This window comes from Parasteatoda tepidariorum, chromosome 5 (genome assembly GCF_043381705.1).
Source record: "Parasteatoda tepidariorum isolate YZ-2023 chromosome 5, CAS_Ptep_4.0, whole genome shotgun sequence".
NCBI classification, from domain to species: Eukaryota; Metazoa; Arthropoda; class Arachnida; order Araneae; family Theridiidae; genus Parasteatoda; species Parasteatoda tepidariorum.
In genome coordinates, this window is record NC_092208.1 from 28,440,324 (window position 1) to 28,456,303 (window position 15,980).

The following is a 15,980-nucleotide window of genomic DNA, read 5'->3' on the forward strand; positions in this document are numbered from 1 at the left end:
ATATTTAAAAAAAAAATTTATTTTAACATTAAACTAGCCTCCAAGTGGGTAAAAATTTTGCAATTTCTTGTAATGTTTTTTATTTATTATTATTCAAATTCTTCATACTAATAGGTTTGCTTTACCTGATCTCATTCCGCTATAAATACTGAAAAAAATGAGTTTTTTTCATTAGCATAAACCAAAAATAAATAAATAGTCATTACAATATATCGATGGCTATAAATTTTACCCATAATATCAAAAACACTACTTAAGCCAATAAAATATTAGAGGATACTTTTATTGGTACGCATAATATTTGACAAATAACATTCAGAATTAAAAACGTTCCCCAAACAAGCACTTTATAAACAGCCACTTAACCACTAATAATATCTTAAACAACTTTATAAATAGACTTTTTAATGAAAACACAGGTTGTTCATAATGCAAATGTTGTTTTTCTTCTTTTTTTTAAGTAACTGTCACTGACATAAATCCAATCAATAAAAATTAGTTAAGGCAGCAAAATAATTTTATACCTTCCCCAACACCAATTCAAACCAATTGAATGACTATTGAAGTAACTTATCCAAAGCATTATTCTCCAATTCCAATTTACCATAATAAAGAAAATTGCTATTGTTAGGAAAAGCAACGAGAATGCAATGCACTTACCTTTCTGTTTTCTCCTTTTTTTGACTTTTATGGCTACAATGATGATGAGGGCAATAATCACCAAAGCAACTACAATTCCGATGAGGAGGCCTAGTACCGGTCGAATAATGATAATGCCTTCCATTCCTAGAACGACAATAGTCCCCAATTAATCTTATGATTGACTGCAAGATATCGGTTACTAGCTTTAATGGTTGGTTCTGTCTAATTTAAAAGAGTTCGGAAAGTGATATATTTCAGGGATAATATTAACGATGCTGTAACTTTTTTTTTAATTTTTCCGTTCCTTAAGAGAAAAAAATTGCCATGTTATTCAAGAAATTAAAAATTAAAAACGATAATCTTGAAGACTCTTAATATAAAGTGGCATGCCTAAAATCACGTTTTATCGTAACCTTTCCTTTTACGATGAACCTATTTGGTTGATAAAATATTCAGCATCTGCTAAAGTAGTAAGTGCGTTTATAGGTTTAGCGAAACTTTAAGGATTTCGAACACAACGACGTCTTGTCAATACGAATATTAATGGTTTCGCCAAATAAAGCTCTTATCTCTCAATATGGCAGCTTCTTAAAATTAAGAATTATTCATGTTAAAGTACTAAAGTTAATGTAGATTATTCACATAAATGTATTATCCATGTTAATGTAATGAACATTTAAAAATAATTTTAGTAAATAATACCAAATGGTACCTAATCTTCACAACAAATTTTTCTCCGATTAACTGGAAACAACGTTTTTCTAGGTTTGCCAGATCCTTAAGGTGTAAGTATAATTGTACTTAAGATAAAAAGCTACAACGTATTACTAATTTGCCGCGTAACAAACCACTGGGAATAGAACAAAAGTTTAGCAATAGGATTATACTTTCAGGTATTGAAAAGTATTACGAATATAAATGGACAAAAAATATCTTGTGGTAAGGTTTTAAATCTCAAAATACCATAAAAAAAATTCCTCTAGAATTTTTTAATTTGAAAAAAATTCTATGCATTATAATACATTTGTGGTAGAGTTAATGCAATTCTTCTTTTGTTATTATTATTTGTCCTATTATGAGCATGTTTCCTACTTCATAATTTCCATTTCTTATGGAAAAAATTAAATGGTTATATAATGAGGTTGAAAAAGAAAATTGAGGAAAAAAATCCACCTATATTAAGTGTTTCATATTGAATAATAATTCTCCAGAGCGTTTGATATTGAACAAAATATAAACAGTGAACACAAGTATTACATCTTTAAGTAAATTTGCATTTTTCAATTTCTTTATATGCGTTTGCTTTTAAGCATTCTTCAATTGGATGAATGCCTAAGTACTTCATGTTTAGTTTAACAAACCATATTTAAAAGTATTCCTCATTTGCCATTATAAATCATAACCGCTTGTTATTTTGCATTGCAATACTATCATCTCCTTCAACATTTTACAAGTGAATCTCATGTGTACTTTTTCATTGTATTTGATCATATTCATTGTATATGTATCCTTTGTATATGTATTTGATTAGGATTATTACAAAAAGTTTAAATATACAGTACGACTTTTAATTGTAATTTTCTTTGTCTTCCAGATTTTAAAGCCTACATATTTATTTTTATAAATTTCTAGAGGAAAAAAAACAGTTTACGATGCTTAAGTAAGAATGATTTGGTGAACACCTATGATATGAAAAATCATACGAACATCAATTATATGAACGCTTTCAATAACAAAGGCTAAACAGTACCTATCTTGTCTATAGTAAACATATTTAATAGGCAGAATTCCGAATCACCTGGTTCTGGGTTATGCAACATTTCAGAAAACTTATTTCTGTGTTCTTTAAAAATAATGACAATCTTTGACAAAAATATTATAACAACAAGATTTTACCATTAACAAACGCGGTTTACATTTGTATTTAAATAAATCTATACTATTATAAAGTAGTTTTATGTGCCTAATCCCCTTCTCCAGTAAAATCTACTTTGTAATTTTCTCAAATCACAAAATATAATGCTCCTCGTCTCTTACGAATGTTAAGTTCAGAGCCAAACATATTCGACAGTTATTGGTTCTAAAACATGTCTTAATTATGCCCCATCTAGTTGAGGTCTGGTGATTGCCTGCTTAGTTCTGAATCTCTAATATTAATTATTCCCAGACTTTCAAGAAATAAGACCGCATTCAGAATATTAGGGAAATCAATGCTAGATCTGACAATTAAATAATGGAACTTTGATTGACTTGGCAACTAAGCTTGGAGAAGGAGGATGGAATGTACTTGAATGAGGTACTTTTAGTGTACAGTAAAGATGGACCTTTTTTAACCTCCCTATTGATATTAATTTCGTCATTAAGTCCTGCTGTGGACCAATTTTATTTCGATTAAAGTGTGTAGTGAAGCATTTTTTAATCTGTAATTTGCGAATCAGCGAAAATCGCTTACAAACTAAATCCCTTCTCCATTGGATATGTATTACTCAAAAGTGCATTAAAATACAACTATCTCCATTTCACAAGAAGGTAAAATCAACTGATTTGTTAATGTAATTTTTTTTTATCTTTTGACATCTAATTATCTTTCGGCTACCTGAAGCACTACTTTATACAATAGAGCCATTTGAAATATTAAACGGTGAAATGAACTGAAGAAACTGAAGTCAATGTATTTGTCTTTGTGTGAAATATATTTGTAAATGAACTTCATTAGTTTCAAAAGTATTAAAGGGTAAAAAAGTAAAGGAGTCACTGGAATTGCCAGAATTCTATGAGAATTCTTCAGATTTAAAAAGAACTGTTTTCACATTACGCAAACGATTTTTACTCACTTAAGAAATAAAAAGTAGCTAACAGAAGAAAATATTCATTTAGTTGAAAAAAAGTGACTCTTTGAAAATAGTGACTTCTTGAATATGAACTTTTTTTTGTGTTATATAGCTGATGGGCTGTAATACGAGGGTTGCTATTTATATTTCTGGCCTTGGCAACAGTAAGTGTTGCTAGGCGACCGCAGACGATTTTAATCGAAAGTTTGATATTTTTAAACACAAATTCAGCAGACGATTTACCATTATAGCTTCATTTGTGTTGTTGACAGTAAATTGAAAAGTTCTTCTCTTTCAAAAAATGGAATTGAATCGTGAACATTTTCGTGCCATTATTTTTCATAACTTTCGACGTGGATTGTCAAGACAAGAGTGCTTCGATGAACTTAATTCTTAATTCAGTGATAAAGCACCATCCTACAGCACTGTAAAAAATTGGTATAACGAATTTAATCGCGGTCGATGTTCGATCCAGGACGAATCCCGTGCAGGTCGTCCAAAATCCGTTGTTGTGCCAGAAAAGATCGATGCTGTGCGTGAACTGATAAAGCAAGATCGTCATGTGACAAACCGTGAGATAGAGGCGTCTTTGGACATTAGTATGACGAGCATCAATAAAATATTGCATGAACATTTGAGCGTAAAAAAAAATTTGTTCACGTTGGATCCCGCATAATCCGCAAAAAAAGGCTTGAGTTGTGCCACTACTGTAGGCCATGAAAGATATGTAAACAAATTATGACTTTAATGGGTAAAGCTACAATATGTTTAAAAAAAAGAGAGAAAACGCAATTAAAAATAAGAAATTGAAATAATTCCTGCAGAAGAAGAAAACTATGGTAGATGAGGTACACGATGGTGACCAAAGAAGCCAAATTATGGCAGGATGCAGTTTACAGGATATTAAGTTGAGATACGAAACTGGTATTAAATGGGAGTCAACTTTAACAAAGGATTGAATATAAAACAAGAGCCTAAAAATGAGCTCTAGTTACAAAGATGCAAAGAGTTTTGGTGTTACCAAAGTTAAATATTTGTCCTAGGTCCCAAAAATGCGTATCAATGGAACATTTATGTTATTAGGCTTTTCCATTAATTAGTACTTAGTGGTGTTAAATTGGGTTATGAGCATATATGTGAAAATGGCTAACACGTGATCAATTTAACCATGAACCAGAATTGTAATTTTTTTTTATTTGATATCTTTCTTAAACATTTCTTTTTGTTAAAAAATAGTATCCTGCGAAATTATCTGTTTTTAAAAAACGTCGATATATTTTTAATTTTTGAAATTTGGGGTTAATAATTTTTTTTTTACAAAATTTCACGGTGTCATCAAAATTATGTAAAACTATTTAGTAACTTATTACTATTTGAAAATGACATTCTCTATGAAATAAAAATATCGCTGTCACAGATAATAATATAATATATTGTGATTCTATTTTTTGTTAAATATATTATTGAGTATACATAGAAATAGTAACATACATTTAAAAATAAATCAAATACAGTTGTTGAACATGAAAATTTCATAAATTGTGTCTCGCAATTTATTATATTAGTTGTGACATCTAAAATAATGTGGATTTTAAGGTTGAATTTAATTAAGCTCTCAGCAAAATATTTACGAATCTAGGCTACTTAAACGTAATTATAAATTTAATTATGAAAGAGACAATTAAGAAGGATTTTGAAGAGTTTCGTTAAGGGACATTAATCTTATTATTTTAATTTTTAATTTTAAGAATATAATGTTAAAATATATAATTTTGCTAGAAAAGATTAATTATAAAACGGAAAAGTGCTGCTTTTTTAAAAAAAGCTTTTAAGGAAATAAGAAAATACAGCTACGTAAATTGTTTGTTCAACCAATTAAATATTCGAAATTAAATTATGAATTAAACAAATATTCTACTTGTCTAAATAAAATCATTTCCTTATGAATAATTGTAATTAATTTTTATCATATTGTTATGTATAATTAGTGCTTTTCTAAAGATAAATCTTTTGTTAACAATTTAAGAGTTGAATATTATGAATGTACTCATTTTCTTCACAAGACAAATTGAGAGTTATAAATTAATATGAATATTTTACGTATTTCTCTGATCAAGTATATTGAACGTACTAAATATCTAGCTTTACAAATGTATATAATAAATCCCTCAGAAGAAAAATAGTGCATGAATCTTTTTAAAAATTTATACATTAGAGTATAACACCAATTGAACTACCAATCCATATTGTATTTGCAGTTACTAACGTTTAAATCCAAAGTACTCTGATTCTGAACTGAACTTAGAGATCTAGATAAGATTCTAGAACCTTAGAAAGAAGTCTTCTGGGTTATGCTCTGAGTCATAATCATCTTTAGTAAAGACCTTTTAAGTGAATATGTCTCGAATGTCTTATCTTATGTCTCGTCTTATATAAAACGAATGAACCTAAAACAAATTCTCGGCTAGCAAGCTTCAGGGGAAATATAACGCATGATCAGTCTACCACTAGATATATTTCACTCTAGCAATGATAATATGGGAATAGATTACGAATCGACCATCAAGAAGGTCACCTCTGGAATTCGATACTGGTTCTATTTATGGGGAAACTTGCGCAGTATTCATTGAGATGTCCCAGATTCATTTGTTATTTTATATGTGAGACTTTTTTAAGGCGTGAGTGAAAAATACTGATACATACCTAATATATTATGCTTAGACACTTATAAAAAAATTTTTAAAATTTTACCATAGTTACCAAAGTTTAGATCTCTAGCCTTATAATCCGTAATCTGTCTCAAAAATCATGGGAGTTTCTGGAGTGATCTTTAGATCGAATTCACCTCCATTAAAGATGTCTTAAGCATTAGGTAATGCATAAAAAATTAATATGAATGCTTAAAAAAACAAAAAAATTAAAACACGAAAACCTCCTCTCATATCATTATTCCGATGCCTACGATACTATGGTTCATTCGACCATCGTGAATTAGTTGCTTGATTACTGTGGTTCAGGTGAGCCAAGAACAAATTACGATTCAACCAACTCATTGCCTCTATTTCAAAGAAAGGAGCCTTATTAACAAACATGGATCCAATACCCAGCACTGTGAAAAATAGCGGAATAAATTAACGTTATAAATCACCGGCACGTTGGGTGCCTCAACCGTAAATTCTATTTTCACCTATCAATATTATACCATAAATTATATATAATATATATAATTATTATTTATTGCTATAATAATATATTATTTACAATTGTATAATTTATTATTTTCTAATGTATTTATAATTGCGTAAATAATTTATTATTATGATTTAAAATCTTTAGTAACAAGCATAAGAATTGATTAATATCAATATTAATACTTACTATAAAAAAAAATTTAAACCAAACTATGGTATTTTAAACAAATTACCTGTTAATTTTTCAGCTCTTTGGAGAGTGGTTGCCGCTAAAGTGTAAAGCGGTCCTCTTCCTTTTAGATTACTTGAGTATATTACCAAATGTAAAGCAGTGTTACTCGGCAAACCTTGAATCGTAAAGCTTGATTGTGACAAAGTGACATTCGACCGAAGCTTTCCAATATCAACGTCGTAAACCTCAATTGTAAATACTTGAGGCAAACCACCGTTATAACCTTCCATGCAATCAACCTGGATTGAGTTTTCTGTGTGATTAACCACTGTGCAATTCTGTAATGCTTCTGGAGGACCTATAAATAAACAATTGAGAGAAGAGTGCTGTGGTTTACTAAAGAGCACATTCAATGTTTCATTTGCTTATAACTTGGATGAAATGCCTTTTAATAAACAATTTGTATCAAACTCTAATTTCACAATTAATTTATATTGATCGAGAAGCGATACTTCATATTCATTATAGAGAGTACCTTATTTTACCACGTTTATATCAACTTGCCTTCGTGTATGTCTGTCCGGGTGGAATTTTGTAATCGATTTTAAACTAACTTCCCGACTAGCTACAAACTTCAAATTTGGCACATAGTTCAGAATTGGATGACAATGCATGAAAATGTGGAGAAAAAAGACATACAAAGTAAAATAAAATTAAAATTTTAAAAAAAATTATTTTCGAGATTGTCTTTTGTTGTCGATTCCATTATTTCAAATTAGTATTACATGTCAGGTGAAAAGATTTTTATTGTCGAAGTATTTTTATTGGCTGAAAAATCACGTGGTAGGATCCAGTTTTTCCTCATTCATTTCCAGATAGTTTTGGTTATCATCAGCATAAAACTAATGAAAGTCATAAAGGTATTGTTATTATTTTAGTGGTGGTCTTTACTACTCTTGACTAAAAAAAATAATCTAAATAAAAAAATATATTTTTAAAAACCACGTATTTTGTAGTGAAGAATAATAATTAAAAAGTAGTAATTTTTAAGAAATATAAATTAAAAATTAAAAATATCAAAATAAAAAAATTCAAAATAAAAAATATTTTTAAAAACCACGTTTTTGTAGTGGAGAATAATAATTAAAAAAAAATTGAAAAGCGAAAAACGTGGGGCGCATGAAATACATAACAGTACATATACACATACATATACACATTTTCTTACTCATATTCATACACATGCACAGCCACATACATATGCATATACACAAACATATTCCACATTCAGATACAATTACAATTACAGATATACATACACATATTCTCAATACACACACTAATATAACATTACTGTTATGTATTTCATGCGTCCCACGTTTTTCGTTTTTCAATATTTTTTTTTATTATTATTCTCCACTACAAAAACGTGGTTTTTAAAAATATTTTTTATTTTGAATTTTTTCATTAAAAGTTTAAAAAGTGTTTATTTATTTAGTGTTATATCATGTAAAAATTTTCATATCTTATTAAAACGTATTATGCTTCAGACATCGTATTGTAGCATCGCGATTAATCTGACTTTACGAATAAATAAAGAAAATATCATTATAATTATTAAATAAATATGAGCTTCAAGGAAAGCATACTAACATACTAACTCATTTTTAAATAAAGAATATATGATTTGCTTATATCTTGAGTTATATCTCTAGTAATTTTAAGGAAAAATATACAAAATTTATAAATATATTATATTAATTTATACTATATATCGTTTACACTATATTTATTTCTTTAAGGTTTAATTTTTATGTCTTATTAAAGCACCGGTCAAACATCAGGCTTTAAAATCGAGTTTAATTGGAATTTTCTGATAATTAAAAAAATATCATTCTAATAATTAAATAAAATATAAGAGAGATAAGCATGTTAACTCATTTTTGAAGCAAAACAAACAAACATTTTTTTTTTAATTCTATCAAGAGTTATAATATCTATAATACTTTTAAGGTGAAAAATGTGTCTGTATAATTAAAAATATAATATTTCTTATAATAAGTTAGTTCTGACATCCTGTCCTACTCTTCAAATTAATATAAATTTGCAAATAATTGGAGAAAATATGAATTTAGTTTTCAGAAAAACTATAGTACTGAAAATATTTTAAATAATTATTGTTGTCAAAAATGACAAGTTGTTAGCGTCATACATCATAATATATTTAATATTTTGAAAAAACAAAAATATATGTTTTTATTATACTTTATAATTTAAATGCAATATTTTATATTTCTTTGCAATAATTATCCTTTACTTTTAAAGAACATGAAATAAATAAAATATTCTTAATATCTAAATCTTAATACTCTAAATATTCTTAAACCTAAACTTGATAAAAATAAATCTTCCAAACATAATTGTTCCATTTAAAATAAACGCAAACTGATGTAACTGGTAAAACTTTTATAAATAATAATAAAATTAAAAATGTAAAATACTTATTTTGGTACTACATAGTTTTTTTTTTTCCTAAATGTCTTCTTTAATCTTTTAATTTTTAAGAAAGATTAAATTTCCATTGATCCTAAATGTTTATTAGCAAGAGAAAACTGTAAAAAAAAACACACTTTCTTCTTTTTTAAAAAATTCCAATTTTTTTTTTTCTTTCAGAGACTGAATAAATCTTGTTCAATAAAGTATGAATAAAAATAATTCTGCATTTCCTTGAAAGAAAATAAAATCGATCAAAGGATAATGATCCATTTTTATTTTAAATTTAATTATTGTGCAAAAACTCTCATGACGGTAAAGTTTTCTCTCTATTCTAAAAAAAAGTTTTTGCAGTTAATTTTGTCCCCTGAAAAACTTTTTAACTACGTGATGAATATCTAAGATTAAGGAATCAATTCATTCAGAATCTTTCAGGGATGACATTTAGGGCATTCAAATCTTTTACATAATTTTAAATTTTTATTTATTTTAGTTTTAAAGCACGATTTTGCAGTTAATAATGAAGAATAACCGCCGTTCACAACAGCCAATCACATGTCTGAAAACGGCAAGCTTAAAAAAGCGATTTACAAGTCTGAATTTTCTTTTTCAGAGATGCAACCAATCACAAAATAGTTAGAATTTCATTCTTCAGTTTTACAACATCTCAACTTATTTCGTATTGATATATTGATTAATCTGATTATTTGTTTTCTAAAACGTTAATTCGTAAGTTTAATCTGGTTTTAAATCTTAATTCGATTTGTTTATTTACAAGTAATGCCTAAAAAGAAAAGACCTAACATTACTAAAAAGTCGCAACTCAATGCGAAAGCTAATCGAAAGCGGGAAAAACGTAAACTTCATAGTATAGAAGAAAATAATGCTCTTTTGCTTATACAACCTAATGATGATTCAACTAACAAAAAAAAAGTTAAACTAACAAAGGTTGAGCTAAAAGAGAATGTGTGTAATTGCTACACAGTCGCAACAACATCGACTTTCATTTGCCCACATCAAACCAGACCTGTAAATACAGAAAATGTGGTTGGAATGCACACTGTACCAATTCGCTTTCGCAATGTTGACAATGATATGGACCAAAATCCTAATCCACCTATTTTAAAATCAAAACAACATGAGTTTGCTGGTGATTTATCGAAATTGTTACCTATCAAAGTGGCAAAACATAGTCTTGGCAAAATGTTTTCAAAATGCAGTTATTGTGGAGCTTTGAGATTTGCTTCTGCAAAAGGGCGCTCTGTTAATTCTTGCTGCCATAATGATAACATACATATACCTCCGCTGCATGAATATCCTTTATTTTTGAAAAACTTACTTCTTTCTGATGAGCAAGAAGCAAAATTATTTAGGCAAAATATCCGTGTATACAATTCATCATTTGCGTTTGCCACTTTTAGTGCTAAATTTCTTCAAGATGAAAGCAGAGGTCCACCGTTGATAAAAATTCAAGGACAAGTATATCACCATGCGACAACATCCCTAAATTCAGCAACCAATGCTCCAAGGAATGGACAAATATATATTTATGACAGTGTTGAGGAGGCTATTAAACTACGCATGAATTTAGACAATCTTCAGTTGACAAGGCATATTGAAAAATTATTAAGGGAAGTCAATCCATATGCACAGAAATATCGGATGCTCAGAGATTTAACTATTCATGATAGTGAATTTGTTTTACAATTTCAAAGATTTATATTCGATGATAAAAGAAGATACAATAAACCTACTTCTTCTGAATTAGCTGCCATTATTGTTTCCAAAGATGGTGTTGTTCCTGTATGCGATTTAACTGTATATCCTAAACAAGAAATAAGAGAAACGAGTATAATAAACCAAAGATCTCAACATGCTGATCCTATGGTCTTTCCTTTACTTTTTCCTAAAGGCGATTTAGGATGGACTTATCAAATGCCTTCGCAAAAAGGAAAACAAATAAGTCCAATTCAATATTNATATATATATATATATATTGAATTAAATGTGTTAAAAATATATTCATTTCTTTGGGACAAAGTCTGTATTATTGTGATTATCATTTTTTTTAAACAAGTTTCATATTAAGATTATATCTGCACATTGATGTTAATTTCTGACAATTTTGGCTCATTTAGAGAACAAATAGGACATAGAAGGAACTGTAGTCAACGAAAAAAAGTGACATTGATATTGACACACTGCTTATTCTGCATTTAAGAAAATTAATTCTTTTCGATGATAACAGTTAATATTCAGTTTAATATTGAAATATATGAAATCAAAGCATTCTTGGTTTTGCGAAGCAAACCAAGCAAGAATTGCGAAGCAATTCTCCGGGGGTTGGCGAGCGTCAGCAAGCAGGGGGCGGAGCCGTCTAGTTATAGAAGTTAAAAATTAAGAAGGGGAAAAGAAGAAAATAATTATTACTTAAACCTTTGACAATCATTGTTATTTAAGCATCATTAATTATGTTTATAACAGATAAGAAAATCAGCTTAAATAGAAAATGATCCGTTGCTGCATATGTTTAGTAATAAAGTATTAAGGAAGAAAATATATTTATTTAAAGAACATTTGGGCACTTTTTGAGCACTGGAGAAAGGGTAAATCCTATCGGACCACGCATTGTTTAAAAAGGTATATACTTATTTCGTATATTAATGAAAGAATAAATGTATGCCCTTCCCAATAATATTTAAACTAAAATATAATACATTATAAAGAACAGTGATGTTTAATATTAAAAAGATTACATAAACGATTTCAAAGGAATTATATCCTTGCTATTTAAGCATCATTAATTATGCGTAATAGCAAAAAAGAAAGGCAGCTCATATTAAAAAAGTTTCGTTAGTAATCGAGAATTAAGAGAGACATTTTTTATTTTATTTTAAGAACATGTGAACACTTTTTAAGAATTAAAAAGAGAAGGAATTAAATTGGATTCTGCAATTTTTTTAAGAAAATTTAGAGCAATTTGATATATTAATGGAAAAATAAATGCGTACAATTATCAATAGTGTTTAAATTAAAATATAATAACTGAAAAACAATACTGTGTTGTTTAAGATACTAAAGATTAACAGAACGATTTCAAAGTATCAACAAAACAAAAAAAATGATTACGAAATATTTCCTGTTCTGACCCCTTACTAAAATTTAATTTCGAGTGAATGACAGAAATTTTACAGCATTTCTAACAAATAAGCCCAAAACTAAAATAGTGCTTAAAAATTTAGATATTTTCGTCATTATTTTTCTTAACAACTCATCGCTTTCAGATATTTCAGTTTAGTAAACGCTGGTAAGAGGATTGAAACAAATGATATTATCATTTGTTTCAATCCTCTGACCAGCCTTCTGATAATTGATATTATCAGAAATTTAAGCTGCTTTGAGTTCAATTCTTATTACGTTAAAGCTTCTTCTATTTATGTTAATGTCTCTTCGCGCTATTTTTATATTTCATTTTACTCTTACATCATTTCTTGTTACATTAACATAATTACTTTAGTAGTATCGTGGTTTTCTGCCCCTTTTGTATAAACAGTTAATCACTGACCATTGACAAGCACCATCACTATATTTTTGAAAATTGGCTTTTGCGTTTAACAACTATTTACCGACGTCGTATCACTGTAAAAAATTCCATATCAAATTACGGTACAAGGTACAGTCACTTTAAGTGCATCGACGGTAAAATCCATTTTACTCTTAAATCCCTCTAACCGAAAAATCAATTTCTCGAGTAAAATAGAATACCGTAATTTTTACAACAAAATTTATTTAATAAGAGGGGTTCGGTGATTTCACCGTAACTATTACTGTTAGAACAATAGTATATCAGATTTTTTAAAAAATTTCGTAACATATTCCGGTGAAAATGTAACGTCCACTTTAGTGCCGGTACTTTTTACCTTAATTCAAGGCAGGGATTTTTACTTTGCATGTAATAAAACATATCCAATGCTCAACAAGCTCTACGAAGTAAGAAAGAAAAATATGAAACACCTTAATAATATACATACTTTTAAAATGGGCACATTATATGTTTTAATCTCTTCTATAAAATGTACATTTAATGACCCTTTATTTGTCTTTTTTACTTATGGAGTTAATGATTACTGTGCTATAAAATAATAAAAATGTGCTAAAGGTGAGCTTCCAAAAATATAAATACTAAGCTTTTGCTTCATCGTACCTTTTTAAAAGAATTTACATGTGTTTATTAAATTCTATCCTCAATAACGCAGGTAGTTTCCTTAAATTTCATTAGAAAAATAGTTCTATATTCCTATGCTTCTCCTTTATCTCTTCACAATGTATTTTCATTCTTTTTTTAAATAACAATATTTGCAGCTTGGTAGCATTTGGGCAAGTGGAAATATAAATAAAAAATATACTATCCAGTAATTTCAAAGCTTAATCCATTATACACTGTGAAAATTTTCGTATCAAATTACTGTAGAAAGTACAGAAAATTTGGGTACATCATTCGTAAAATCCATTTTTATCGTATAATATTATGCCGTAACTTATATTATGCCGTGTTTTTATTCAATTAGAGTAATTCAGTGATTTTACGGCAATCATTACTGAGTAGAATACGATATATCAGATTTTTGTTCCGTATCATGTTCCGATAAAAAGTACCGGTAAACTGATTGCCTGTACTTTTTATCGGAATTTGATCCGGAATTTTTCACAGTGTAGAATGCTCCTGTAATTTAAGCAATTTTAGTAGTGTAATGAAATAATTCTGAGAAGTATATCAATAATACTTTGTACTGGTATTTCAAATTTTGAAATCTCTCAGCTGACTTACCAGCAGGAACAATTGAAAACATGCATGGCTCTTTCTGCCATCCGACGTCATTTGTAGCCCAGCAGGATAACGTTCCATACTCATCATCACTTCTAGGAATATAAGTTGCCACACTTTCTTTGCCACTGGATGTAAAGTCAGAAATGTCTAGATTTCTGTCTGATATATTGAATCTCCAATGAAATTCTAGATTAGGTGGATCTGCTTCCAATTCACACAAAACTCTCACAGCCTCTAGTCTCCCAACTCCGTATACTCTTCTAAGATTTAGGCTACATACTGGTGCATCTGAAAAATAATTAATATTTGTGAGAAATATCAGATATAGGGTGCCCAAATTATTTTAAAATCACGAACTAAAATGAAATATGCGTGAGAGAAAAAACGTGTGAACCTGAAATTTTGTGAAATATTAAAAAAAAATGAAATCAATGATATCAACTGAATGACATCACCAATCCTAGGGTGAGACAATTTCAAAACCTGAATTCAGAAACCCCTATTTATTGTCTGCAGATTATGATTCTTCAGAAAAACGTAATGATTCACGAATTTTTATAGATTTGGTCAAAAATGTTACTAATCGGTACAAATTATTTAAAATAGTGACATCTCGTAAAATAATTTTCAGGTGAAAAAAAAGTACGCAGCTAAATAACAATGAAGATTTTTCATATTTTCTCTTACTATCATTAAAACATTGCTAAAATAATTTGCATACTAAACTTATTTGTAATTAAATTATTTTCCTTTTGTTCTTGCTCTTTTGAAATCCTCCTTTTTGTTTAACAAATTAATGAAACATATCAGAAATATTCTGAAGGCATACATTAAGTTGCATTTTGCTATTTAAAACGAGACATTTTACTTGATTACATATCAGAAAGGCTTCTGAAACTATGGAATGTATTTTACAACATTTCATCAACAAAGAAGCATTGTTGCATGGCTTCGTGTTCATTAGTTTTTGAACCTATTAAGTCATTAAAAAACACATCAGCAATAATTTAGCACACATATATTTTGATCCTAAATCCAGATCATAACTTGAAATTAGTCATTGAAAATAAATACTACATAAATATGCATATTGCAAACACTTCTAAAATAATACTAATAAACGTTTTTAAATTGATCGAAAAATAAATTCAGTTTTTAGAAGTTTTAATTGAAAAAATATTTAAGATAAAATTATTCCCTTAAGGCATTGTGAATACTTTCATCAATTCATTGTGCAAATAAATTTTATTCTGAATAAAAACTCTCAATAATGACTTTTAAAATTTAAAAGTATATATTCTTTAAAACACCTAAAACTAGCGCAAATAATTTTTTTCATGACTATAGACGCTTATTTAAATTTAAAAGCAAATTTTTTATTGACTAAAAATTATTTCCATTCAGTGAATTTAACTAACAATACATTATTAAAAATTTTATAAATTACTCGACACATTTTTCGTAATTTATTTAAAAAGTTTTCTGTTTATAAAGTCGTGAATATTTGAATATTTGTTTTAGAATAATTTGCTTTAAAATGTTTAATCGTTTGATTCATTCAGTGCTATGAAATTTTATAAGTAACACTCAAATTCATCAAAATATTTTTTAAAAAAAGACGTTAATCCATGCTTTTAAAAATAATTAAAGCGTAATTTTTGAAAAGTGACAAAAATTACTTTCATCATTTTTGATATTCGCAACAGGATTTTAAAGTGAAAATCATTTAAAAAATACAATAAATATTTATTTTCGTAAATTCACTCAAGTTCAAAAAGATGGAAATGGTTAATAAACGATTAAAATAAAAATAATATATTTTT

The 15,980-nt window shown here is 28.0% G+C and overlaps 1 protein-coding gene across 4 annotated transcripts in view; it reads right to left on the minus strand.

Moving 5' to 3' along the window:
• The window catches only part of LOC107444296 (neural cell adhesion molecule 2), a 765,139-nt gene that overhangs the window by 51,048 nt on the left and 698,111 nt on the right, over window positions 1–15,980 (minus strand). For all 4 annotated transcript variants that reach the window (XM_071181216.1, XM_071181215.1, XM_071181217.1 and 1 more), the window contains 3 exons: window positions 14,158–14,445; window positions 6,898–7,194; window positions 661–786 (listed from right to left, as the gene is read on the minus strand). In XM_071181216.1, the coding sequence (XP_071037317.1) occupies window positions 661–786; window positions 6,898–7,194; window positions 14,158–14,445 (711 nt within the window). The remainder of the gene's footprint in view (window positions 1–660; window positions 787–6,897; window positions 7,195–14,157; window positions 14,446–15,980) is intronic.